The 25,706-nt window shown below is 48.2% G+C and overlaps 1 protein-coding gene across 3 annotated transcripts in view; it reads left to right on the plus strand.

Moving 5' to 3' along the window:
* PKNOX1 (PBX/knotted 1 homeobox 1) overlaps positions 1-25,706 on the plus strand; it is a 115,513-nt gene that overhangs the window by 81,216 nt on the left and 8,591 nt on the right. Inside the window, exons 7-10 of one of the 3 annotated variants that reach the window (XM_073564696.1) lie at positions 20,016-20,116; positions 20,218-20,346; positions 20,536-20,612; positions 21,301-21,458. In XM_073564696.1, coding sequence (XP_073420797.1) covers positions 20,016-20,116; positions 20,218-20,346; positions 20,536-20,612; positions 21,301-21,458 — 465 coding nt within the window. Of the gene's footprint in view, positions 1-20,015; positions 20,117-20,217; positions 20,347-20,535; positions 20,613-21,300; positions 21,471-25,706 lie in introns of all 3 variants that reach the window. The other 2 variants (XM_073564694.1, XM_073564695.1) reach the window with 2 other exon arrangements.

Raw genomic sequence — 25,706 nt, forward strand, 5'->3', positions numbered from 1 at the left:
CATGCTATTTTAGAATTTTGGATAACTAGAGGAGGAAGACCTGTGAAGACTCAGACTTCAAGGTTAGATTTCAGAAAGGCAGATTTTAAGGGATTCAGAAAGAGAATTGGAGGGATCCGATGGCTGGATATCCTTAAAGACAAAAATGTCCAGGAAGGATGGGAAATCTTGAAAAATGAAATTCTCAAAGCACAATTGTTAACAATTCCGAAAAGAGGGAAGAATAGGAAGCATTTAAGGAAGCCAGGATGGATGAACACAGAACTTAAGCACATGCTAAAAAGGAAGAAAAAAATGTTTATAAAATGGAAAGAGGGAGGCATATCTAAAGAAGAATATAATGCTGTCTGCAGAACCCGCAGGGCACAAATCAGATTAGGTAAAGCTGACAATGAATTGAGGCTTGCAAGAGATGTCAAAAGCAATAATAAAGGATTTTGGGGATATGTCAAAAGTAAAAGAAAAGTCAAAGATGCTATAGGATTTTTACAGGATGAAAATGATGAAATGGTAAGACAGGATGTTGAGAAGGCCGAACTTTTAAATTCCTATTTTGCATCTGTTTTCTCTCAGAAAGGAAATGTAACATCAACGGGCCTTCCCTGTCCTATTAAGGGAATAGAGGAATCTAGGATATCTATAAACAGAAAGATAGTGAGGAAACACTTAGCTAACCTAAATGAATTCAAGTCTCCAGGTCCAGATGAATTACACCCCAGAGTACTGAAGGAGATAGCAGAAGAAATTTTTGAACCCCTCTCCATAATCTTTGAAAATTCTTGGAGAACAGGAGAAGTCCCAGAAGACTGGAGAAGAGCAAATGTTGTTCCTATCTTCAAAAAGGGGAAGAAGGTGGACCCAGGCAACTATAGGCCGGTGAGTCTGACTTCTATACCAGGAAAGATCTTTGAACAAATTATTAAACAACATGTATGTCAATACCTGGATAAGATTGAAGTGATTAAACAGAGTCAGCATGGGTTTGTAACTAATAAGTCATGTCAGACTAACTTAATTTCCTTCTATGATGGAATCATTGATTGGGTGGATCAAGGAAATGCTGTAGATATAGTATATCTTGACTTCAGCAAAGCATTTGACAAAGTATCTCGTACAATCCTTATTGATAAAATGACTAAGTATGGAATGGACAAGGCAACTGTTAGGTGGATTCATAACTGGCTTAGTGATCGGACCCAAAGAGTGGTCGTAAATGGCTGCACATCCAGTTGGAAGAATGTCTCAAGTGGGGTACCACAGGGCTCTGTCCTGGGCCCTGTATTGTTCAACATCTTTATCAACGATTTAGATGAAGGAATTGAGGGTAAACTGATTAAATTTGCTGATGACACAAAGCTAGGAGGGATAGCTAATACTAGAGAAGAGAGAGAGAGGATTCAAAAAGATATAAATAAACTGGAGAAGTGGGCAGCAACTAACAGAATGGTTTTTAACAGGGAAAAATGCAAAGTACTACATCTGGGCAATAAAAATGAAAAAGGCATATACAGAATGGGAGGAATAGGGCTAAGGAACAGCACATGTGAAAAAGACTTGGGTATACTAATAGATCACAGACTGAATATGAGTCAACAGTGTGATGCAGCAGCAAAAAAGGCAATTGCAATTCTAGGATGTATTAACAGAAGCATACAGTCTAGATCACGTGAAGTCATTATTTCCCTCTACTCCTCTTTGGTCAGACCTCATCTGGAATATTGTGTCCAGTTTTGGGCACCACATTTTAAAAAAGACATCAACAAACTGGAGAAAGTTCAGAAAAGAGCAACCAGAATGGTGACCGGTCTGCAAACCCTGTCTTATGAGGAAAGGTTGCAGGATTTGGGATTGTTTAGTTTGCAAAAGAGAAGACTGAGAGGAGACTTAATAGCCGTCTACAAATATCTAAAGGGCTGTCACATTGTAGAAGGATCAACTTTATTATCATTTGCACAAGGAAAGACTAGAAGCAATGGGATGAAACTGAGTGGGAGGAGACACAGATTAGATATTAGAAAAAACTTTTTTACAGTTAGAGTGATCAATGAGTGGAACAAGCTGCCACGAGAAGTGGTGAGTTCTCCTTCAATAGAAGTCTTCAAACAGAGGCTGGACAGACATCTTACTGGGATGATTTAGCGAATCCTGCTTTGAGCAGGGGGTTGGACCAGATGGCCCAGGAGGTCCCTTCCAACTCTACGATTCTATGATGATGTGAACACTGCACCTCAGAGAGAAAGAAGATTATATGGACTGTGTTATCCTCTGCTGGATTGTTGGACTCTCCTTTCCCAGGGATTTATCCTGTTACTGAACTGCATTCGGCTTCTGGACTATCTTATCCTCTGTGTGGTGGATTGTATATGGACCTTTCATAATTTTGCCTAAATAAAGGTCTTGGAATTTTTCACTATTCTCTTGCTCTGCTGATTGTGTGGTATCGGAGAAGGACACATGACAACTGGTGGCAGCAGTGGGATCAACAGAGAGTAACCCAATGGAGAACCATCCACAGAGTGAGTACAGAAATTGGACTACATCCAGTTTAAAAGAGAGAGACAGAGACCTGGGCCTGAACTACCAGGGACTGACTAAAGAAGCCTTAATTGATCTGCTGGTGGGTGCTAGCCCGGCCACCTACTCCCAGATGTCTGAAGGACGAGCACTGGAGACAGGGACCCCCACCCCAAAAAGCCAGTTGGTGGTGTGGTACAAAGAAGAGATGGCGGTTCTGGGCCCAGGCATCTCTCAGGAGTATAAGGAGGAGGCTGCCCGCCGGGCACAGCGGAGACAACAAGCGATGGAGATCGAAAGAGGGAGTAATGCAATGTGCCATTTGATGAGGCTTCCGGAGATGTGGAGGGGTAAAAACCTTGTAAGCGGCGCTGTTCACACTATGGCCATGCACAGCATCCAGGCCAGCCTAGTAGTGACACCCTTCTATTAGCTCAGGCGGGCTGCCCAGCGCTATCACGATGCATGCCATGTGAACAGACACCGCAGTTTACAAGACCAAATGGGCCCAACTGCACCCTGAATAAAAAAGGCAAAAAACACATAAAAAAATGGAGTATTAGCTGATATTTTGGCCAAAATACGTGAGCCCGTAACCTGCGCCAAAGGTCTCCACAAGAAATCAGGACTATCCACAATTTGCATAGTTTCAGGCGCTCCCTCCCTCTGTTCAGGGCGGCCTATCACGGTCACTAATCACAGTCATTCTATGTGTAAGTGTGCGTGTGTAGCCCACTCACTTATCTCCATCCCTCCCTCACTCCCTCAGGATGGCTGGACCATCATTGTATATACATCACTGTATATACACACCTGTCCTCTGTATCTCCCCCACCTCATGGTAGATTGTAAGCTCTCACCAGAAGGGTCGTCTTATTTTCCTTTAATTATTGTATTGTTAACGTTGTTACTTATGGCTTGTGTTTTGAAACTGTTAAACTGTAGAGCGCTGCGGAATATGTTGGCGCTATAGAAATAAAGATTATTATTAGTGGGATTCTAGAACGGAAGCTTGGCGGAGGCTTACCGAACCATTGATACCGAACCATTGATGCACTGCGGAACCGGGATTATAACATTGTAAAGCGGACTATCCTGGATTACCATGCTATCACCCCAGACTCATATAGGGCCAAGTTCCGAGACCTCCCATGCACCACGGGGGGATTGTTTAGGATGTATGCACATAAGATGTCCCAGGCATGTCGGAGATGGCTGGAAGCAGAAAACGCCTTTACTGTGGAAGATGTTATACAGGCGTTCCTTATAGAACAATTTCTTGCCAAGTGCCCTGCAGAGGTACAGGAATGGGTCCAGGAGGGCATGCCGTGTACCGTGGATAGAGCTGCAGCCCTGGCCGATGAAGCCCTAACTATCCGGCTGCAATGGAGGAGGCTTCTGGACAATGAACCACGGCCTGCTCCCACACCCTGTCCCCCTCAGACTATATCTGCCCTAACACCCAGCTGCAAGGCAATGACAATCACATCTCACAATCCTGGGACCCCACAGTTCCGATCACAACCTGGGGGTATCACAGAGAGGAGATATTATGGGTGTAGGCAACCTGGACATTTGTAATCCAGCTGTCCCTCAAGGATTCGTAGGGAGCCCCACGCAGCACCAGAGTGAACCACCGACCACGGCACCATAGATACCCCTCCTGGAGTGTACGGACTCCGGCCTTTGTTCCTCAGAAATATAGAACAACGGCAACGCGACCTGCAGAATGTCTTAATTGTTGGATACAAAGTGTCGGGATTTAGAGACACGTGGGGCATTCCTGACTATCGCTGACCCCTGTGTGATTCGATCCGAGGCAATTCACCCGGGCCCTGGAATTCTCATTGTCCTGGCGGTGGGTGTCCACCAATATATACTGCAAGCTTTGGTGCGTTTGTGTAACGAATGGAAGCGGAGGCAGAGATGGTGAAGTTCACATTCGTTTTTATTTTTAAACTGGAACCTCGGGACCACGGTCCGGGGGGCTCCGAAGGGGGCATGACTAATCAGCCCCGGGTACCCATAGTAAAGCCCCTCAGACAGGGCCAGAATGGAATTACAACATAGTCGCCATTAACAGCATAAACATAAAGTGGACGCCTATCATAAAAGTAGAAATTAGAAGTGTCTGGTACATCTTACTTAATATAAGGGAACGGCTTGGGGCCGGTTTGCTGTAATTCCAGAATGGAATACCCGGAGGACACAGGTGCTACCTCCAGTTAGACCCCGAACACGTGGCAGCTGTCCCAGCGGGACCAAAAGGGATAACAGTAGTTACAGCAGAGTCCGTAATGAGACGGGTCCTGGATCCGTGTAGTTGATAAGGAGTCGGTTCCAGTGACCTTCACACAGTCCTTGGACTCGGATGGCTGTAGGCGGAACGGGATGGCTTAGGCCCAGATGGTTGCTGATATAACCAGGTAACACAGGATACTGATACTCTGTAGAGACAGAGAGCATTAGACAATGCACAGAGACTGCAGACGCAGCGCAGACAGGTTAGCATGAGAACCGGATGTAGCAATGATTGATACTCGTTGCTCCGGCGCTCTCCCTATGGAGGAGAGGCCAGAAATAGCAGCCAGTGTGCTGCCATTGGTTAATTGCACTTTTTCGAAAAATGCACGCTGTCCCTTTAAGAAGGCAGGAGAGCGGGCGGGTGAGCCCTAATAGCTCTAGTTACAGATCTGCCGACAGGACGCCAGGAGGTGGAGGCAGGAGGGATACCTGAATGCTGAGCAGCAGCATGAGACCCAGAGGAGGCCGGGTGCTGCCTAAGGACAGCGTGCAAGGCTCGAGGTGAGTGCCGCAGCTCCAGGACAGGGACCAGGTGTAACAGTGGCAGACCTGGGCGCCACACCAGGTCAGGGACCAGGTGTAACAGTTTGGATTATGGTTTTGGAGAAAAACTGTTGGATTGGACTCATGGGAGGACTTCCTGCAAATATCCTCCCTGGAAACGACATTGGGGAGTAACAGTGTCATTTTGTGGGAGCCGTCACCCGACTATAGGCCCTTCAAGCACCGCGACATCCAGACCTTACCGGGGAGCAATCTGTTTGGCCAGAAGATCCGTGGGCCTCTCACTCTTCTGAAAGAATAATTGGAGGGAGATATGATAGACACCAGAACGCCCATTATTCCCTACGTTCTAGAGTTCAGAGACCGTCTCGCCCAGCTAGCTACCTTGGCTAATGAACATCAGCGAGTGACCCAGTCCAGACAAAAAACCTGGTATGACCGTAATGCCAGGACCTGAGAATTTATGGAAGGACAACAAGTGCTCATGATTATTGCAACCCCTGCCACTGTACAAGGAACTATAAACAGTGGAGCAAAGTGGACTAAAGTGAGCAGGCCAGAGGTCTGTGTAGACCTCATGGCGTGCTCACTTATTAAAGAGGAGAGAGGTTGTGATGGTGGGATATGGTATGTGGATATCATTTTGTTTGTATTAATATTTTACTGATTTTCATGGTGTTCTCTTGTAGGATGAGTTTTTTGCTTAAGACTAAGACTGACACTTTACTCTCAATCCATCCACAAGGTCATTAATAAAGAGGCTAAAAAGAATCGGTCCTAGCACAGATCCCTGCGGTCTCCACTGCTCCCAGTACAGATCCCTGCGGTCCCCACTGCTGTCCTAATCCCATTTAGAGAACCTACCATTTATGACAACTCTTGGCTTCCTGTCATTTAGCCAATTCCTTACCCATCAGCATATAGTCCCCCCCCCCCCCCCAGTCCCGGCTTCTGTAGCTTCAGTATAAGGCTGCTATGTGGAACTGTATCAAAAGCCTTTGCAAAGACCAGATAAATCACATCAGCCGCATTACCAACATCCAGATCTGCACTCACCTCCTCATAGAAACCCAACGTTTTGGTTAGACACGACTTATTCTTCATGAATCCATACTGGTGGTCAGTTATTATATTAATCTCTGCAATATATTTCTGCAGGTCATCTTTTATAACGCCCTCACAAATTTTGCACACTACTGATGTCAGGCTTACCGGGCTGTAGTTGCCTGGATCCACCTTCTTACCTTTCTTAAATATTGGTACCACATCAGCCTCCTCCAATCCTGTGGCACCACTCTGTTAAACGAGACTCTAAGAATATGAGATACAGCGGTCTGTCAAATACTGAGCTAAAGTCTCTCAGTACCCGTGGATGAATGCCACCTGGGACGGGGGATTTGTGAATGTTTAATTTGCTCAGACATAGACGTACTTCTTTTTGTGTTAAACTAGTTATATCAGGTGGTGAACTTTGATTTTTGCCTTATTGAATGATCCCTAGAACAGTTAGTTTATTGGTAAACACGGATGAAAAGTGCCTGTTTTAATATCTCAGCCTTTTCTTTGTCCTCTATTATTTTCTTGTTATTATCGTCTTTATTGGGGGCCTTTGCTATCTGTTTATTTCTTTTTGGCATTGATGTATTTATAAAAAATGTTGGGATTTATTTTATTGTCACTGGCGATTTGTTTCTCTGTAGCTTGATTTCTTTTTAACATTTCTTATTTAGATCTTTATACTCCTGAAATTCTATTTCAGTATTCTCGGCTTTCACGATTTTGAATGCCCTTTGTTTTTGTCTTATTAAACTTTGTACTGTCCTGTTCATCCATAATGGTTTCTTTTTATTCCTTGACATTTTATTACCAGAGGGTATAAGTTTTCTACAGGATTCTAGTAGTATTTCCTTAAAAATGATCACATACCATACAGATGCGGCCTTTCCAAAACCCTGTCTGATGAACAAATGCACTACTAGCAGAATGCAGCAGGCCCCCATTAATAAAAGCATGGGGCAGCACAGGTGCAAGCTACTGATAAAAACAGCCACCCCACACCTACCAGACTATGAAATTGTATCTGGTCTATGTGAGAGGACCAGATCTAGTTGATTACCTCCCCTGGTCTATGTGACAGAACCAGACCTAGTAGACTACCCCCCCTGCTCTATGACAGGATCGGATATAGTAGATGACCTCCCCTGGTCTATGTGACAGGACCAGACCGAGTAGACTACAACCCCCCTGCTCTATGTGACAGGACCAGATCCAACAGATTACCCCCTGCTCTATGTGACAGGACCAGATCCAGCAGACTACCCCCCGCTCTATGTGACAGGACCAGATCCAGCAGATTACCCCCCCTATGCTCTATGTAACAGGACCAGATCCAGCAGATTACCCCCCCGCTCTACGTGACAGGATCAGATCCAGCAGATTACCCCCCTCTGTTCTAAGTGATGGGACCAGATCCAGCAGACTACCCCCCTGCTCTATGTGACAGGACCAGATCCAGCAGATTACCCCCCCTGCTCTATGTGACAGGACCAGATCCTGCAGATTACCCCCCCTCTGCTCTATGTAACCGGACCAGATCCAGCAGATTACCCCCCCGCTCTATGTGACAGGACCAGATCCAGCAGATTACCCCCCTCTGTTCTAAGTGATGGGACCAGATCCAGCAGACCACCCCCCCGCTCTATGTGACAGGACCAGATCCAGCAGATTACCCCCCCGCTCTATGTGACAGGAACAGATCCAGCAGATTACCCCCCCCTCTGCTCTATGTAACAGGACCAGATCCAGCAAATTACCCCCCCTCCCCCGCTCTATGTGACAGGACCAGATCCAGCAGATCACCCCCCTCTTCTATTTGATGGGACCAGATCCAGCAGACTACCCCCCCCTGCTCTATGTGACAGGAACAGATCCAGCAGACTACCCCCCCCGCTGTATGTGACAGGACCAGATCCATCAGATTATCCCCCCCCCCCCCGATCTATGTGACAGGACCAGATCCAGCAGATTACCTCCCGTGGTTGATTCATCTACAGCTGAGAGAGCTAATTGTCCTGAACTGTGGATAAGAACATGTAGCTTTTATAACAACAAGAGGATTCTGTGTCCCATTGAATGCCCGGATCGTTACCATCCCCCATTATAAGGACCCTGATACTGTTTGCTGCCTTTTTAATTTGTTGCAGCATTTCCTCCTCTTCCTCTATATTAGGAGGCTTGTAGTAAACTCCAGTTAGCAGCTTTCCATTATGGCCGCCACCCATAGTGACTCTACATGGCTGTAACTCCCCCAATGTCTTCATTGGGCACAGGTTTTAATGTGGATGTTACGCAGATGCCGCCCCTCCACCTTTTATCTTTCCGGTCCTTCCTACATGTAGTGTACCTCTCTACAATTATTACTCAGTCACTGCTCTCGTCAGCCAGATTTCCGTAATGCCCACCACATCGTATTCTGTGACCGTCATAAGAGTCTCCAGTTCATCCATTTTGTTTGTGAGAGTTCTTGCGTTTTCTCATTTACTCCTATTGCCTCCCTCCCTCTGTCTATCTCTCCGCTTATTAGCAAAACTACCCTCCCTCCCCCAGATCCCAGTGTAAAAGCTCCTCCATCCGTCTGACCATTTTTTCCCCAAGCCCAGCTGCACCTTCCCCATTGAGGTGCAGCCTGTCCCTACCGTAGAGCCTGTAGCTGACAGAGAAGTCGGCCCAGTTCTCCAGAAACCCAAACCCCTCCTTCCTACACCAATTTCTTAGCCACTTATTTATCTCCCTAAGCTCCCGCTTCCTATCTAGTGATGCTCGTGGCACTGGCAATATTTGTGAAAACACCACCTTGGAGGTCCTGGCCTTCAGCCTCTCTCCTAGGTCCCTGTAATCATTCTTAAGGAGCTTCCACCTCCCTCTAACTTTGTCATTTGTACCGATGTGTACCATGACCGCTGGGTTTTCCCCGGCCACACCGTAATCTGTCTGTCTGATCTACAATATGTTGAACCCGAACACATAGCAGACAGCACACTGTTCGGCATTCATGGTCTCGGCGGCAGATGATCCTGTCTGTCCGCCTAATAATAGAGTCCCCTACCACCAACATCTGTCTGACCTTTGCTGCATTCCTACGTCCCTCCTTCCTACAGCAGTAATTTTCCTGGTTGCTAGGAGTAACGTCCTGCTGTATTGATCCCAGTCCTGGGCCTGCAGGAATGATCCCAGCCCTGGCCCGCTGTAGTGATCCCAGCCCTGGCCCGCTGTAGTGATGCCAGTCCTGAACCTTCTGTAGTGATCCCAGCCCTGGCCCGCTGTAGTGATGCCAGTCCTGAACCTTCTGTAGTGATCCCAGCCCTGGCCCGCTGTAGTGATGCCAGTCTTAGACCTGCTGAAGTGATCCCAGTCCTGAACCTTCTGTAGTGATCTCAATCCTGGGCCCGTTATTATTATTATTATTATGCATTTATATAGCGCCATTTATTCCATGGCGCTTTACATGTGAAAAGGGGAAATATAGACAAGTATAGTAAACATGTGTAAGACAAGGGACACACAAGTACATAAGGAGAGGGGACCCTGCCCGCGAGGGCTCACAGTCTACAGGGATGGGTGAGGATACAGTAGGAGAGGGTAGAGCAGATCATGCTGTGGTTCAGTAGACCGAGGATCATTGCAGGCTGTAGGCTTGTCGGAACAGGTGGGTCTTCAGGTTCTTCTTGAAGGTTTCCGTTGATGGTGAGAGTCTGATGTGTTGCGGCAGGGAGTTCCAGAGTATGGGGGAAGCACGTGAGAAATCTTGTATGCGGTTGTGGGAAGAAGAGATAAGGGGGGGAGTAGAGAAGGAGATCTTGAGATGATCGAAGGTTGCGTGCGGGTAGGTACCTAGAGACCATGTCGCAGATGTATGAAGGTGACAGGTTGTGGATGGCTTTATATGTCATGGTTAGGGTTTTGAATTGGAGCCTCTGGGCGATAGGAAGCCAGTGAAGGGCCTGGCATGAGGGGAGGCTGGGGAATAGCGGGGAGACAGGTGGATTAGTCGGGCAGCAGAGTGTAGGATGGACTGGAGCGGAGCCAGCGTGCTAGAGGGGAGGCCAGAGAGTAGGAGGTTGCAGTAGTCAAGGCGGGAGATAAGAGCATGCACTAGTGTTTTTGTGTTTTCATGGTTGAGGAATGAGCGGATCCGGGAAATATTTTTGAGTTTGAGGCGGCAGGAGGAGGCGAGGGCTTGGATATGTGGTTTGAAAGAGAGCGCAGAGTCGAGGATCACCCCAAGGCACCGAGCGTACGGGACTGGGGAAAGAGAGCAGCCGTTGACATTGATGGATAGGTCTGGCGGAGGGGTAGAGTGAGCTGGGGGAAAGATGATGAATTCTGTTTTGTCCATGTTCAGTTTGAGAAAGTGAGCAGAGAAGAAGGCTGAGATAGCAGACAGACATTGTGGGATTTCAGTCAGTAAGGAGGCGAGGTCGGGTCCAGATAGGTAGATCTGCGTGTCATCGGCATAGAGGTGATACTGCAAACCGTGGGATTCTATGAGCTGTCCCAAGCAGAAGGTATAGATGGAGAATAGTAGGAGTCCTAGGACAGAGCCTTGGGGAACACCGACAGACAGGGGGCGAGGTGAGGTGGTGTGTGAGAGGGAGACACTAAATGTTCGGTCTGTTAGGTATGATGAGATTCAGGATAGGGCCAGGTCTGTGATGCCAAGAGATGAGAGAGTCTGTAGCAGGAGGGAATGGTCTACGGTGTCGAAGGCAGAGGACAGGTCCAGGAGAAGGAGGACAGGGTAGTGTCGCTTGCTCTTGGCGGTTAGTAAGTCGTTAGTGACTTTAGTTAGGGCAGTTTCAGTTGAGTGATGCGGTCGGAAGCCAGATTGTAACCGGTCAAAGAGGGAACAGGAGGAGAGGTGGGAGGACAGTTCAAGATATACATGCTGTTCCAGTAGTTTTGAGGCGTTAGGGAGAAGAGATATTGGGCGATAGTTAGACACAGAGGATTGGTCAAGGGAGGGCTTTTTGAGGATGGGTGTGATTGAGGCATGTTTGAAGGATGAGGGAAAGACACCATATGTAAGTGAAAGGTTGAAAAGGTGTGTTAGAGATGGGATGAGGACTGTGGCCAAGTTAGGGATGAGGTGAGACGGGAGTGGGTCGAGGGCACAAGTGGTGAGGTGTGATCTTGACAGAAGGGTGGAGAGCTGATCTTCGGTCATGGTGGAGAAGCTGGCTTTTGCAGAACAGGGCTGAGCGGCTAAGAGGGGCATTGAGGGCTGTGGGCCAAAGTTTTGTCTGATCGTGTCGATATTCTGCTTAAAGAAGGAGGCAAAGTCTTCGGCAGAAATGAGAGGAGGGGAGGAGGTGCTGTTGGACGGAGTAGAGAATTGAAAGTGTTGAAGAGCTGTTTAGGGTTGTGAGACAGGGAGGATATGAGAGATGCGAAGTAAGTTTGTTTTGCGGCAGAGAGTGTGGACTTAAAGCTGGCAAGGGACTGCTTGTATGCGTTGAAGTGCTCAGTAGAGTGGGTTCTCTTCCATCTCCGCTCAGCGGCCCTGGAAACCCGTCTCAGTTCTTTGGTCAGGCTGGTGAGCCAGGGCTGCCTGTTGATTGTTCGAGTTTTGCTCTGCATGAGGGGGGCAGCCGAATCAAGCGTTGCTGTTATTGTGGTGTTATAAAAGGTGGCAGCAGCATCTGTGTCATGAAGAGAAGCTATGTCTGTAAGAGGGAGAAGGGATTCAGAGAGTGATTGTAAAATGAGGTGTTAGAGATTCTTGCGAGGGTGAGCGAGTTTATGGAGCGGGGGTTGCGCAGTAGGAGAGGAGAGGGAGGAGAATGTCAGTAGGTTGTGGTCAGACAGGGGGAGGGGTGAGTTATTGAGATTAGTGAGGGAACAGAGTTGGGTGAAGATAAGGTCCATCGTGTGACCATCTTTGTGAGTGGCCACAGAGGACCATTGAGTGAGGCCGAGGGAAGCCGTGAGTGATAGAAGTTTAGAGGCAGCCGGGGTGGAAGTGTCAATGGGGATGTTGAAGTCGCCCATGATGATGTTGGGGATGTCAGCAGAAAGCAAATGGAGTAGCCAGGTGGTGAAGTGGTCGAGAAAGGTGGAGATGGCTAGTTCTGGGGGGCGGTAGATGACAGGCAGTTGGAGGTTGGAGGGGGAATAGATGCGGACGGAGTGCACCTCGAATGAGGGAAGAGTAGCGGAGGGTGGCAAAGGAATTGGGGTAAAGGAGCAGGTATCAGACAGGAGCAAGCCAACTCCTCCACCACGTTTGTTGCTGGTGCGAGGGGTGTGAGAGAGATGGAATCCGCCATAGGAAAGCGCAGCTGGAGAGGCTGTGTCAGAGGGAGTGAGCCAGGTTTCAGTGATGGCGAGGAAGGAGAGTTTGTTGGTGATAAAGAGGTCATGGATAAATGCCAGCTTGTTGCAGACAGAGCGTGCGTTCCATAGGGCTCCAGGTAAGGGGGTTGAGGGAGTGGGGGCTGGATGAATGGGTATGAGGTTATCATGGTTGCGAAGACGTGTAGAGGATCGTGGCAGGGTGGTAGAAGTGAGTGTAGGGAGGTGTTGAGGAGGGCCAGGATTTGGGGATACGTCGCCAGCAATGAGGAGTAGTAGTCAGAGCATTAGAAGGTGGGAGCAGGATGGGACATGATGTGGCCGTGTGGGTCTGGAGAAAAAGGATTGTATGTGGAGGAACAGTTGTGACGAAGAGGTGAGATGGCTGGGAAGGATGGAGGGGGAAATGTCAAGTTCCTTACTGTGTGGAGGGATTGCAGGAGGTAGGGAGAAATAGAGTAGTGTGGGGGTGATAGTAAAAAAAGGCGAAACATTGTTAATAATAATAATAATAATCTTTATTTTTATATAGCGCTAACATATTCCGCAGCGCTTTTACAGTTTGCACACATTTTCATCACTGTCCCTGATGGGGCTCACAATCTAAATTCCCTATCAGTATGTCTTTGGAGTGTGGGAGGAAACCGGAGTGCCCGGAGGAAACCCACGCAAACACGGGGAGAACATACAAACTCCTTGCAGATGTTGTCCTTGGTGAGAATCGAACCCAGGACTCCAGCGCTGCAAGGCTGCAGCGCTAACCACTGAGCCACCGTGCTGCCCATTGTTGTGGTGTTATAGTCCGTTACCTTACAGTCAATTCCAGTCCAATTCAAGTCTAATTCAAAGTACTTAGAAATTAGTACTTTGAAATTGATGGAGCCGACTTCATCTGGAGCAGACCCATGGTGGTGAATATATGTGCAGCTAAAGACAATCAGGTGTGAGTGAAAGTGGGGTGTGACTGCCCAGGCCAAATGCACAGAGTTAAGCAGAGGTCATAAAAGGGGGAAGGGGTTATACAGACCACTTAGATGTGTGGCAAAGATAACAAGATGGAGTACAATTATGGATACTAGAAGATGGGTAAGCAATGCATACCATATAAAATACAATGCAGTTCACACAGGGCATTCAGGAGCATGGGAAAGTGGTGGAAATTCCGTTGTAGTGATACCAATCCTGGGCCCGCTGTAGTGATCCCAGTTCTGGGCCAGCCGTAGTGATCCCAGTTCTGGGCCCGCCGTAGTGATCCCAGTTCTGGGCCCGCCGTAGTGATCCCAGTTCTGGGCCCGCCGTAGTGATCCCAGTCCTGGGCCCGCAGTAGTGATCCCAGTCCTGGGCCCGCCGTAGTGATCCCAGTCCTGGGCCCGCCGTAGTGATCCCAGTCCTGGGCCCGCAGTAGTGATCCCAGTCCTGGGCCCGCCGTAGTGATCCCAGTCCTGGGCCCGCCGTAGTGATCCCAGTCCTGGGCCCGCCGTAGTGATCCCAGTCCTGGGCCCGCCGTAGTGATCCCAGTCCTGGGCCCGCCGTAGTGATCCCAGTTCTGGGCCCGCCGTAGTGATCCCAGTCCTGGGCCCGCCGTAGTGATCCCAGTTCTGGTCCCGCCGTAGTGATCCCAGTTCTGGGTCCGCCGTAGTGATCCCAGTCCTGGGCCTACTGTAATTATCCCAGTCCTGGGTTTGCATTCCTACTATCAGCCAAACAGACATATTTACTAGGTTGTGCCAGATCAGGCCTGGGTTCCCTGGCACTTTTCTCACTGCCGTCTCTTGTAACAGGTCCACTATGCTCCTGAGTATTGACAGCTGCACATTTAGATCCATTACCTGGGCCTCCAAACATGTAACTCACTGACATTGAGTGCAGACATATTCACCCTACATCGGCTGCTCAAGGCCTGCAGACATCTCACAAGATGCACACCTGGTGGCATTGTCCATGGAGCACATATTCAATGAGGATAAACTGTACACATAAAATCAGAAAAAAACAAAACAATGGACACTAGTAAGAAAAACACCAAACTTTGCTCTTGTGTTAAACTATGAAATTGCGTTATCTGCAGCCTCGGACTTAATGACAGCCTTCTCTCCATTCAGCGGCCCTTGCTTAGAGTGCTGGAACTTGTAGTCCACCCAACAGCACAGCACATTTCCTCAGCAGTCCTCAATACCCCTAAAGGTACTGTCACACTGAGCGATATGGCTGTGTCTGATACTTACCTCCGACCGCTCCCCCGCTGGTTATCGCTGATCGCGCGAGAACGTCCTGGACTGTTTCTCGTCGTCAGCTTCCTGCGGCGCTTCCTGCTGTGACGACGAGCGACGAGCGTGGAGCCGGGCAGGAGGACGCAGGATCGCCTGGTGTGACAGGTAAGTAGCGACCCCCGACCCCTGCGATGTCGCTGGTGAGATCTGCCTGTGTGGCAGCTCACTAGCGACCACTTAGCGATGCACCAGCGATCCTGACCGTGTCATATCGCTAATCGGGATCGCTGGCACATCGCTAAGTGTGACAGTACCTTAAGTCCCATCACCTGCGATTGCATGTGAGACCCCCTCTAGTATCGGCTCCCCTGGGTCTACAATCCCCATCCACACAATGGGCCTAGTTGCTGGCAGCACGGTGGGTTGAGACCCTGAGATTGATACGATGATTGCTTGACATTTACCTTTGGCAGTATACTGCCTGGCCTTAGCTATACATAAGATCCAGCCTGCTCGTCTTCCTCTGCTTACTGTGACTGAATCGAAACATTGATTCCTGAGGATGAACTGACGAGCAAGAAAATATCTAATAAAACACAACAATATTGATGTAATCCGTGCTGGAAAAGTCGGCAACCCATAGAGCCACGGACTAAACTCTACGGGCATTGGTCCAGTAGTCTTTATTCCGTGGCCATCTCCTCACAGTGTCGCTTCTTGTTTTCTGTGTTGATGTCTGTGAGGGTATGGCCGCTTACTAAAGACTATAGGCTATAGGACAATTGGACGTTGAGCGGAGTCCACACCTCTACGAGATAGAGACTTTTTCCAGCACGGAGCACCGGTTACATCGATATTGTTGAGTTTTGTTAGATATTTTCTTGCTGTGTTTTATTACTGATTTTCTTGCTCGTCAGTTCATCCTCAGGAATCAATGTTTCCATTCAGTGACAGTAAAGGCCCCGTCACACTAAGCGACTTACCAGCGATCCCGACACCGATATCAAGGTGTCAGCATCGCTAGTAAGTCGCTATGTGATCGCTGGTGAGCTGTCACACAGACAGCTTCACCAGCGATCAGCACAGCGACGCCGAGCGCCCGGCATCGCTGGCCATCCCTGTAAAAAATAGAATCAAAATAAAATATAGTTATTCTCACCTTTCGACGTCCTGTTCATCATTCCCGCCTCTCTCCACGCTCCGGTCCCAGTGATCCTTTGCGAGAATGACCGCGAGATGTCACAGTCTCGAGGGATAACAAAGTCTCGCGGTCATTCGTGCAAAGGATCACTGGGACCGGAGCGTGGAGAGAGGCAGGATGGCTGAACGGGACGCCGGAAGGTGAGAATAACTATATTTTTTATTTTTTTTATTATTTTTACACCTGATCACTGGTCTCCCGCCTGTCACACACAGCGATGCGTGCTGGCCAGCGGGAGACCAGCGACCAAAGAAATGTCCAGAGGTTTCTTCCAGTGATCAGCGATACCGGCAGGGGGGCCGCTCGCTGATCGCTGTCACACACAGCGATCTCGCTGGTGAGATTGCTGTTACATCACAAAAGTTGTGACTCAGCAGCGATCTCGCTACCGAGATCGCTTAGTGAGACGGGGCCTTAAGCCGAGGAAGACGAGCAGGCTGGAACTTATGTATACCTAAGGCCAGACAGTAGACTGCCAAAGGTAAATGTAAAGCAATCATTCCATTAATCTCATCTGTATCTCAGGGGCCTCAAGCCATTGTACTCCCAGCCCTGGGCCCATTGTGTGGATGGAGAGCGTAGACCCAGGGGAGCCATCACCACAGGGGGTCTCACATACAGCCCCAAGTGATGGAATATGCTTCGTTCTTTGAGATAAAGAAAATTGTTTAAGGGGGAGGAAGAAACAGGCTCATGGGTGGAATCAGGCGGTTGTTGGAGGGACTTTGAAGGGAAAGGATCGGAGCTGGGATGCATGATCTATGGAGTTTTGGAGACTGATTGTTGGCTGGAGGGGTATCCATGAGCTACGGTCGTGATAGCCATCATCTGGAGGAACATAGGCTGTGACTGCATACTATACCAGCTGGAGATACCAAAAGCTGTGGGACAACCAAAAGTTGGGAGACAGTGTTTATCGCCTGGTACTTGGGCAGTGGAACTACCGATCTCAGATTGGGAGTTTGTGGACTGGGACATTGTATGTCGGCCATCTACATGGATTTGTTGTACAACCATGGATGTATGGAATAAAAATAGTTGCATTGTTAATCTGCCTAGGTGATTTTTGTAACCCACAACCTCAGATCCTCACAATGTCCCCTCCTGTTTTCTGTGATGATGTCTCTTCCTGTTTTCTGTGATGATGTCGCTTGCTGTTTTCTGTGATGATGTCGCTTGCTGTTTTCTGTGACGATATCTCTTCCTGTTTTCTGTGATGATGTCTCTTCCTGTTTTCTGTGATGATGTCGCTTGCTGTTTTCTGTGATGATATCTCTTCCTGCTTTCTGTGATGATGTCGCTTCCTGTTTTCTGTGATGATGTCTCATCCTGTTTTCTGTGATGATGTTTCTTCCTGTTTTCTGTGATGATGTCTCTTCCTGCTTTCTGTGATGATGTCTCATCCTGTTTTCTGTGATGATGTTTCTTCCTGTTTTCTGTGATGATGTCTCTTCTTGTTTTCTGTGATGATGTCTCTTCTTGTTTTCTGTGATGATGTCTCTTCCTGTTTTCTGTGATGATGTCTCATCCTGTTTTCTGTGATGATGTTTCTTCCTGTTTTCTGTGATGATGTCTCTTCCTGCTTTCTGTGATGATGTCTCTTCCTGCTTTCTGTGATGAGATCTCTTCCTGTTTTCTGTGATGATGTCGCTTCCTGTTTTCTGTGATGGATGTCGCTTCCTGTTTTCTGTGATGATGTCTCTTCCTGTTTTCTGTAATGATGTCTCTTTCTGTTTTCTGTGATGATGTCTCTTCCTGCTTTCTGTGATATCTCTTCCTGTTTTCTGTGATGATGTCGCTTCCTGCTTTCTGTGATGATATCTCTTCCTGCTTTCTGTGATGATGTCTCTTCCTGCTTTCTGTGATGATGTCTTTTCCTGTTTTCTGTGATGATGTCGCTTCCTATTTTCTGTGATGATGTTGCTTCCTATTTTCTGTGATGATGTCTCTTCCTGTTTTCTGTGATGATGTCTCTTCCTGCTTTCTGTGATGATGATTCTTCCTGTTTTCTGTGATGATGTCTCTTCCTGCTTTCTGTGATGATATCTCTTCCTGTTTTCTGTGATGATGTCGCTTCCTGTTTTTTGTGATGATGTCGCTTCCTGTTTTCTGTGATGATGTTGCTTCCTATTTTCTGTGATGATGTCTCTTTCTGTTTTCTGTGATGATGTCTCTTCCTGCTTTCTGTGATGATGATTCTTCCTGTTTTCTGTGATGTCACTTCCCGTGTTCTGTGATGATGTCACTTCCTGTGTTCTGGGATGATGTCTCTTCCTGCTTTCTGTGATGATGTCGCTTCCTGCTTTCTGGGATGATGTCTCTTCCTGTTTTCTGTGATGATCTCTCTTCCTGCTTTCTGTGATGATGTATCTTCCTGTTTTCTGTGATGATGTCTCTTCCTGTTTTCTGTGATGATGTCTCTTCCTGCTTTCTGTGATGATGTCTCTTCCTGCTTTCTGTGATGATGTCGCTTCCTGTTTTCTGTGATGATGTCTCTTCCTGTTTTCTGTGATGATGTCGCTTCCTGCTTTCTGTGATGATGTCTCTTCCTGCTTTCTGTGATGATGTCGCTTCCTGTTTTCTGTGATGATGTCGCTTCCTGCTTTCTGTGATGATGTCTCTTCCTGCTTTCTGTGATGATGTCTCTTCCTGCTTTCTGTGATGATGTCGCTTCCTGTTTTCTGTGATGATGTCTCTTCCTGCTTTCTGTGATGATGTCTCTTCCTGTTTTCTGTGATGATGTCGCTTCCTGTTTTCTATAATTAAACAAAACCGTTGGCACAACCCTGTAGTATTAGTGGTGCTCAAGTAGGATCCCAATCCGTGACTCGTGATATACAAAAACTTGGCTCAATAGCGGCTATTGACTTGCGGCGGATACCGCGTCCATTTACTATTTACAAGCAACGAGAAACGGCCTTTTGTGCCTCCTCATTTATTGGATTTCTAGATTTATGCCCAGTTATTTTTGAGCTCACAGTACAGTCTCACGTACACTGATGAAGGTCATAGACCGAAACATCTATTTGTATGTACTGTACTTTATTAAAATCAATCACTTTTCTGCATCAGAATCCACAAGTGTGTGCCAAGTTTTTGTATATCACGCTTCCTGTTTTCTGTGATGATGCCTCTTCCTGTTTTCTGTGATGATGTCTCTTCCTGCTTTCTGTGATGATGTCTCTTCCTGTTTTCTGTGATGATGTCTCTGTGTTCTGTGATGATGTCACTTCCCGTGTTCTGTGATGATGTCACTTCCTGTGTTCTGTGATGATGTCTCTTCCTGTTTTCTGTGATGATGTCTCTTCCTGTTTTCTGTGATGATGTCTCTGTGTTCTGTGATGATGTCACTTCCCGTGTTCTGTGATGATGTCACTTCCTGTGTTCTGTGATGTCACTTCCTGTTTTCTGTGATGTTGCTTCCTGTGTTCTGTGATGATGTCTCTTCCTGTTTTCTGTGATGATGTCTCTTCCTGTTTTCTGTGATGATGTCTCTGTGTTCTGTGATGATTTCACTTCCCGTGTTCTGTGATGATGTCACTTCCTGTGTTCTGTGATGTCACTTCCTGTTTTCTGTGATGATGTCTCTTCCTGTTTTCTGTGATGAGATCTCTTCCTGTTTTCTGTGATGTCTCTTCCTGCTTTCTGTGATGATATCTCTTCCTGTTTTCTGTGATGATGTCTCTGTGTTCTGTGATGATGTCACTTCCCATGTTCTGTGATGATGTCACTTCCTGTGTTCTGTGATGTTGCTTCCTGTTTTCTGTGATGTCACTTCCTGTGTTCTGTGATGATGTCACTTCCTGTGTTCTGTGATGATGTCACTTCCCGTGATGATGATGCTTTCTGTTTGTTGGGGGGGGTTCGCTTCCTGTTTCCTGTGATAATGTCACTTCATGATTTCTCAAAGTTTTATTTATCTGTCTAACAAGCAGGCGGCACTTTGTACCAGCCCGTTACTGTCGTCACCCCGCAAGGACAGGTTGTGGCTCAAGCACTGTCTCCTGGGACCATCCGAATCCAGAACTCACAGGTGAGAGCTGCTCAAAATCTTATAGAGCTCCCTTATCTCTCTGTTATCTGTCCCCCATGTGCCAATCGTCGGCCTGGTAACCCCCTCTTGTGCCTTTCCAGCTCCAGCTGCAGCTCAGTCAGGATCTCGGCCTCTTGCAAGCAGACGATGGATCTGGAAAGAACAAGCGCGGGGTGCTTCCCAAGCAAGCCACCAATGTGATGAGGTCCTGGCTGTTCCAGCACATTGGGGTAAGTTTGCTGCATTGGACGCTGCCGTCACTTGTTCCCTATGCTCTGCAGTGACCTGGGATGCATGGCGTCACCAGATGCTTCTCTCCCTGATGCCATCCAGTATTGGGGCTACACTAGACATGGATGTGGAGAACCTTCCGACTGTCATCAGCTATGTGTGAATGTGTCTCATCTTCATCTCTGCAGCATCCATACCCAACTGAGGATGAGAAGAAGCAGATTGCTGCTCAAACCAACCTCACCCTTCTGCAGGTCAACAACTGGTGAGTCCCCCATCCCAAGGTCGGAGCCTTCCCGGTGACAGCACTGTGCTCTACAAATTTAAAAAAACTGACCGTCACATCCAAGCATAAACTAAGTGTGAACAGGTGCTTAACCTGGAGTCACCAACTCGTATAACAAAAAAGGAAGCACACTGTAGCGCCACAGCACACACACATGAAATATGAAAAATCAAATGCTGCATTATAATCACCGCAGGGCCACCACCCCTCCACAGAGATATAGACTTCAGTCTGAGGAGAGGATTTATATAGGCTCCCATACAGATGAAGACTTTAGTCTAAGTGAGGATTGGCATTAGGTTAGGGTCCTGGAAAACGAGAAATGCCTTACCGTGGCTTCCAGGAACACATAAATTGGCCATTTTATGCGCTAAGCTTTCTCAATTTTTCATATTTCTTCATATTTCTAATGCAGTAATGCAATTCATCTTTCATATTTCATGTTTGTATGCTATGGCGCTACAGTGTGCTTCCTTTTGTTTGAGCACCGTGCTCTAGTCATTTTATACGTTGCCTCATCCACCTTACACAGCTGATAGGACAGGTAAAGTTTAGGTTAGCACTGTATGTTACATTGTAATAACCCATCAGCCATGTGACGAAGAGGACGGGCGTTCCTATGAGGTTTCTTCCTGCACGCCTTGCTTATGCTTCTCTTTATTTGTAGGTTTATAAATGCCAGACGCAGAATCCTGCAGCCCATGCTAGATTCAAGCACAACAGACACCCCAAAGGCGAAAAAGAAGAGCGGGCAGAGTCGCCCTGTGCAAAGGTTCTGGCCGGACTCCATTGCCGGGGGCACCCCACAGCAGGGAGGAGACCTAGGTATATCTGATGGTGAGATGAGGACTCTAGACTTCACGAAAACTGCTGTCTGCACATAATATGTCTCCTCCAACCTTCATCCGTGCCTTGCTGTCTCCTCCATCATGCATCCATGCCCTTCTGTCTCTTCTTCAGCCTTCATCCGTGCCCTGCTGCCCCCTCCAACCTTCATCCGTGCCCTGCTGTCTCCTCCACCCTTCATCTATGTCATTCTGTTTCCTCCACCCTTCATCTAAGCCCTGCTGTCTTCTCCACCCATCATCTATGCCCTACTGTCTCCTCCACCCTTCATCTGTGCCCTGCTGTCTTCTCCACCCTTCATCCGTGCCCTACTGTGTACTCCACCCTTCATCCGTGCCCTGCTGTCTCCCCCACCCTTCATCTGTGTCAGTCTGTTTCCTCCACCCTTCATCTAAGCCCTGCTATCTCCTCCACCCTTCATCCATGTCCTACTGTCTCCTCCACCCTTCATTCGTCCACTGCTGTCTCCTCCACCCTTCATCCGTCCCCTGCTGTCTCCTCCACCCTTCATTCGTCCCCTGCTGTCTCCTCCACCCTTCATCCATGGTCTGCGGTCTTCTCCACCCTTCATCCATCCCCTGCTGTCTCCTCCACCCTTCATCCGTCCCCTGCTGACTCCTCCACCCTTCATCCGTCCCCTGCTGTCTCCTCCACCCTTCATCCGTCCCCTGCTGTCTCCTCCACTCTTCATCCGTCCCCTGCTGTCTCCTCCACCCTTCATCCGTCCCCTGCTGTTTTCTCCACTATTCATCTGTCCCCTGCTGTCTCCTCCACCCTTCATCCGTCCCCTGCTGTCTTCTCCACTCTTCATCCGTCCCCTGCTGTCTCCTCCACCCTTCATCCGTCCCCTGCTGTCTCCTCCACCCTTCATCCGTCCCCTGCTGTCTCCTCCATACCTTCATCCGTCCCCTGCTGTCTCCTCCACCCTTCATCTATACCCTGCTGTCTCCTCCTCCCTTCATCCATCCCCTGCTGTCTTTTTTATTCTGTGTCTCCATCACAGATGGTTACATGGGGCTCTGTATGTGTGATGAATGGTCATGAGGGCTCTGTACGTGTGATGGATGGTCAGGTGGGATCTGTGTGTGATGGATGGTCAGGTGGGATCTGTGTGTGATGGATGGTCAGGTGGGATCTGTGTGTGATGGATGGTCAGGTGGGATCTGTGTGTGATGGATGGTCAGGTGGGATCTGTGTGTGATGGATGGTCAGGTGGGATCTGTGTGTGATGGATGGTTACATGGGGCTCTGTATGATGGATGGTTACACGGGGCTCTGTATGTTTGATGGATGGTCAAGGAGCTCTATATGTGTGATGGGTGGTTACGGGGGGCTCTCTGGTTGGCCAGGGGGACTTTGTAAGTGTGATGGATGGTCTGGGGACATTGTATGTGTGATGAGTGGTTATGGGGGGCTCTCTATGGGATGGATGGTCAGGGGGCTCCGTATGTGTGATGGATGGTTACATATGGCTGTTGTGATAAAACACTCCGGGATCGGCTTTGCTGGGGTCAAAGGTCACGTGCGTTCAGCATGAAACTCAGATTCAAGGAAAAGAACTTTTATGGATTAAGCGTGCGCTGCCAGACCATCACTCCTCACAAGTAGTGTACTCCTCACAAGTAGTGTGCTTTATACATTTATTCCCAACGCGTTTCAAAGTTAAAAACTTCTTCCTCAGGGGATGACATGTATATATATATACATGTCATCTCCTGAGGAAGAAGTTTTTAACTTTGAAACGCGTTGGGAATAAATGTATAAAGCACACTACTTGTGAGGAGTGATCGTCTGGCAGCGCACGCTTAATCCATAAAAGTTCTTTTCCTTGAATCTGATGATTTATGGCCACGGCGTGGTCATTTGGATGTGCAGCAAGCTGACCTTGTTCCTTTATGTCTGATACTCTCCTACATAGGGTGAGTATAACGAATTACTTTACATTCTTATTTTCTCGGGTAAGACCCTATTGCGCTCTTTTTCTATCAGTTTTTACTTTTCTTTCAGCATGAAACTCAGGCGCACAGCCGGGGTCTGGGTATAACTGACACTGGGTCAGGTTTATTAACGGTGAAAGCAATGCATAAAGGAAATAAAACATAAAACAAATCCTTGCCTGTCCGGCACTAACTAAACAAAGTACAACCTAACTACCAACTGGCGGGCTTCTCCCTTCCAGCCAAACCACAGTTGCAGTGGGCACTGCTTTCACTCACGTGTGTCTCTCACACAGACAGGCTCTCTGTGTCCCCAGGCTGAGACACTCACACAACCACCTGGCGTCCTTTTATATCCACCTCCCATTATTCATTAGTCACCAGGTGCGATACTGACCAGACTAGGCCACATAGGAAAGGAATCTGGGCGAGATATACCTGCACTCATCCACTATTCCCACATGATTCTCACATATCCCCCCCCTCTGCTCAGACCACTCCGGTCGAGCAATGACACCTGCCAAACAGTGCACTCGGGACAGGGCATCTGCATTCCCCATCTGTACCCCTGGGCGGTGCTCCACCATAAAAGTGTAGGCCTGCAGGTCAAGGAACCACCGGGTCACCCGGCTATTCCGTTCCTTGTGCAAGTGCATCCACTTGAGAGGGGCATGGTCAGTGATCAGCCTGAACTTTCGGCCCACCAGGTAATATTTGAGGGCCTCTAGAGCCCACTTAATGGCTAGGCACTCTTTTTCTATGACTGCATACCTTTGCTCGTGTTTATTCAGCTTCCTGCTGAGATAGAGGACTGGGTGTTCCACTCCGTCCCTCACTTGTGACAGTACGACCCCGATACCGGTATCAGAGGCATCCGTTTGTACCACAAACTCGCTGCGGAAGTCCGGAGTCACCAGTACGGGCTGAGAGCAAAGTGCCCGTTTTAGGCTATGGAAGGCTTCTTCAGCCGCTAAACTCCATTTAATCATGACGGAGTCTTTCCCTTTTGTAAGATCCGTCAGGGGGGTAGCGATGGCTGCAAAATTGGGTATGAACCGGCGATAATAGCCGGCGATCCCCAGGAAGGCTTGCACCTGCTTCTTGTTGACAGGTTGCGGCCAGTCCTGAACCGCTTGAATCTTATCAACCTGGGGTTTAACAACACCCCTCCCAATTACATACCCCAAATACCGGGCTTCTTCTAGCCCGATGTGACATTTCTTGGGGTTCGCGGTTAGGCCTGCCTCCCACAGGTGGTCAACCACAGCTTGTACTTTCTGGAGATGAGTCTCCCAGTCCAAGCTGTAAATGACAATGTCATCCAAATAGGCCGAAGCGTACTGCCTATGTGGCCTCAGGACTCGATCCATCAGTCTCTGGAAGGTCGCCGGTGCTCCGTGCAGTCCAAACGGCATATACACATACTGAAATAAACCTTCCGGCGTAGCAAATGCCGTCTTTTCTCTGGCAGCCTCCGCCAGAGGGATCTGCCAATACCCCTTTGTTAGGTCTAGGGTCGTAATATACCGGGCTTTTCCTAACCGATCTATTAACTCATCGACCCGGGGCATAGGGTAGGCATCAAATTTTGGGACCGCATTCAGTTTCCTGAAGTCATTGCAGAACTGGATGGTGCCGTCCGGTTAAGGAATTAACACAATCGGGCTGGACCACGCACTGTGCGATTCCTCAATGACTCCTAACTCTAACATTGCCTTCACTTCTCGGGAAACGGCTTCACGGCGCTTCTGGGATTCGCTAGGGCTTTACGTGAACTGTGACACCAGCTTCCGTTACGATGTCATGTTTCATTAGCGTAGTCTGCCCGGGTTTTTCTGAGAAAAACTTTTGGTTGTGAAGTAGAAACTGCCTGACCTCAGTCTTTTGCCGCTCCGAGAGAGTCTCTGCAACCCGTACCTCCGGTACGGTATGCGAGCAGACAGGACGGGCCAGCTCCGCTGACAAGGCAGACCGATCTCTCCACGGTTTTATCAGATTTACATGATAAATCTGTTCAGGTTTCCGTTTACCTGCCTGGTATACTTTGTAGTTTACTTCACCAACTCTTTCCTTAATCTCAAAGGGGCCCTGCCACTTTGCTAGGAACTTACTGTCCACCGTGGGGACCAGGATCAACACCCTATCTCCGGGTGCAAACGTACGGATCTTGGCGCCCCTATCATAGATTCTTTTTTGGGCTCCTTGAGCCTGCATCATGTGTTCTTTGACGATAGGCATAACAGCCAAAATACGGTCCTGCATTTGGGATATGTGATCTATTACCGTTTTA

The sequence above is a fragment of the Dendrobates tinctorius genome, unplaced genomic scaffold (assembly GCF_039654945.1).
Source record: "Dendrobates tinctorius isolate UK_male_01 unplaced genomic scaffold, ASM3965494v1 ptg000475l, whole genome shotgun sequence".
Taxonomy (NCBI): Eukaryota; Metazoa; Chordata; class Amphibia; order Anura; family Dendrobatidae; genus Dendrobates; species Dendrobates tinctorius.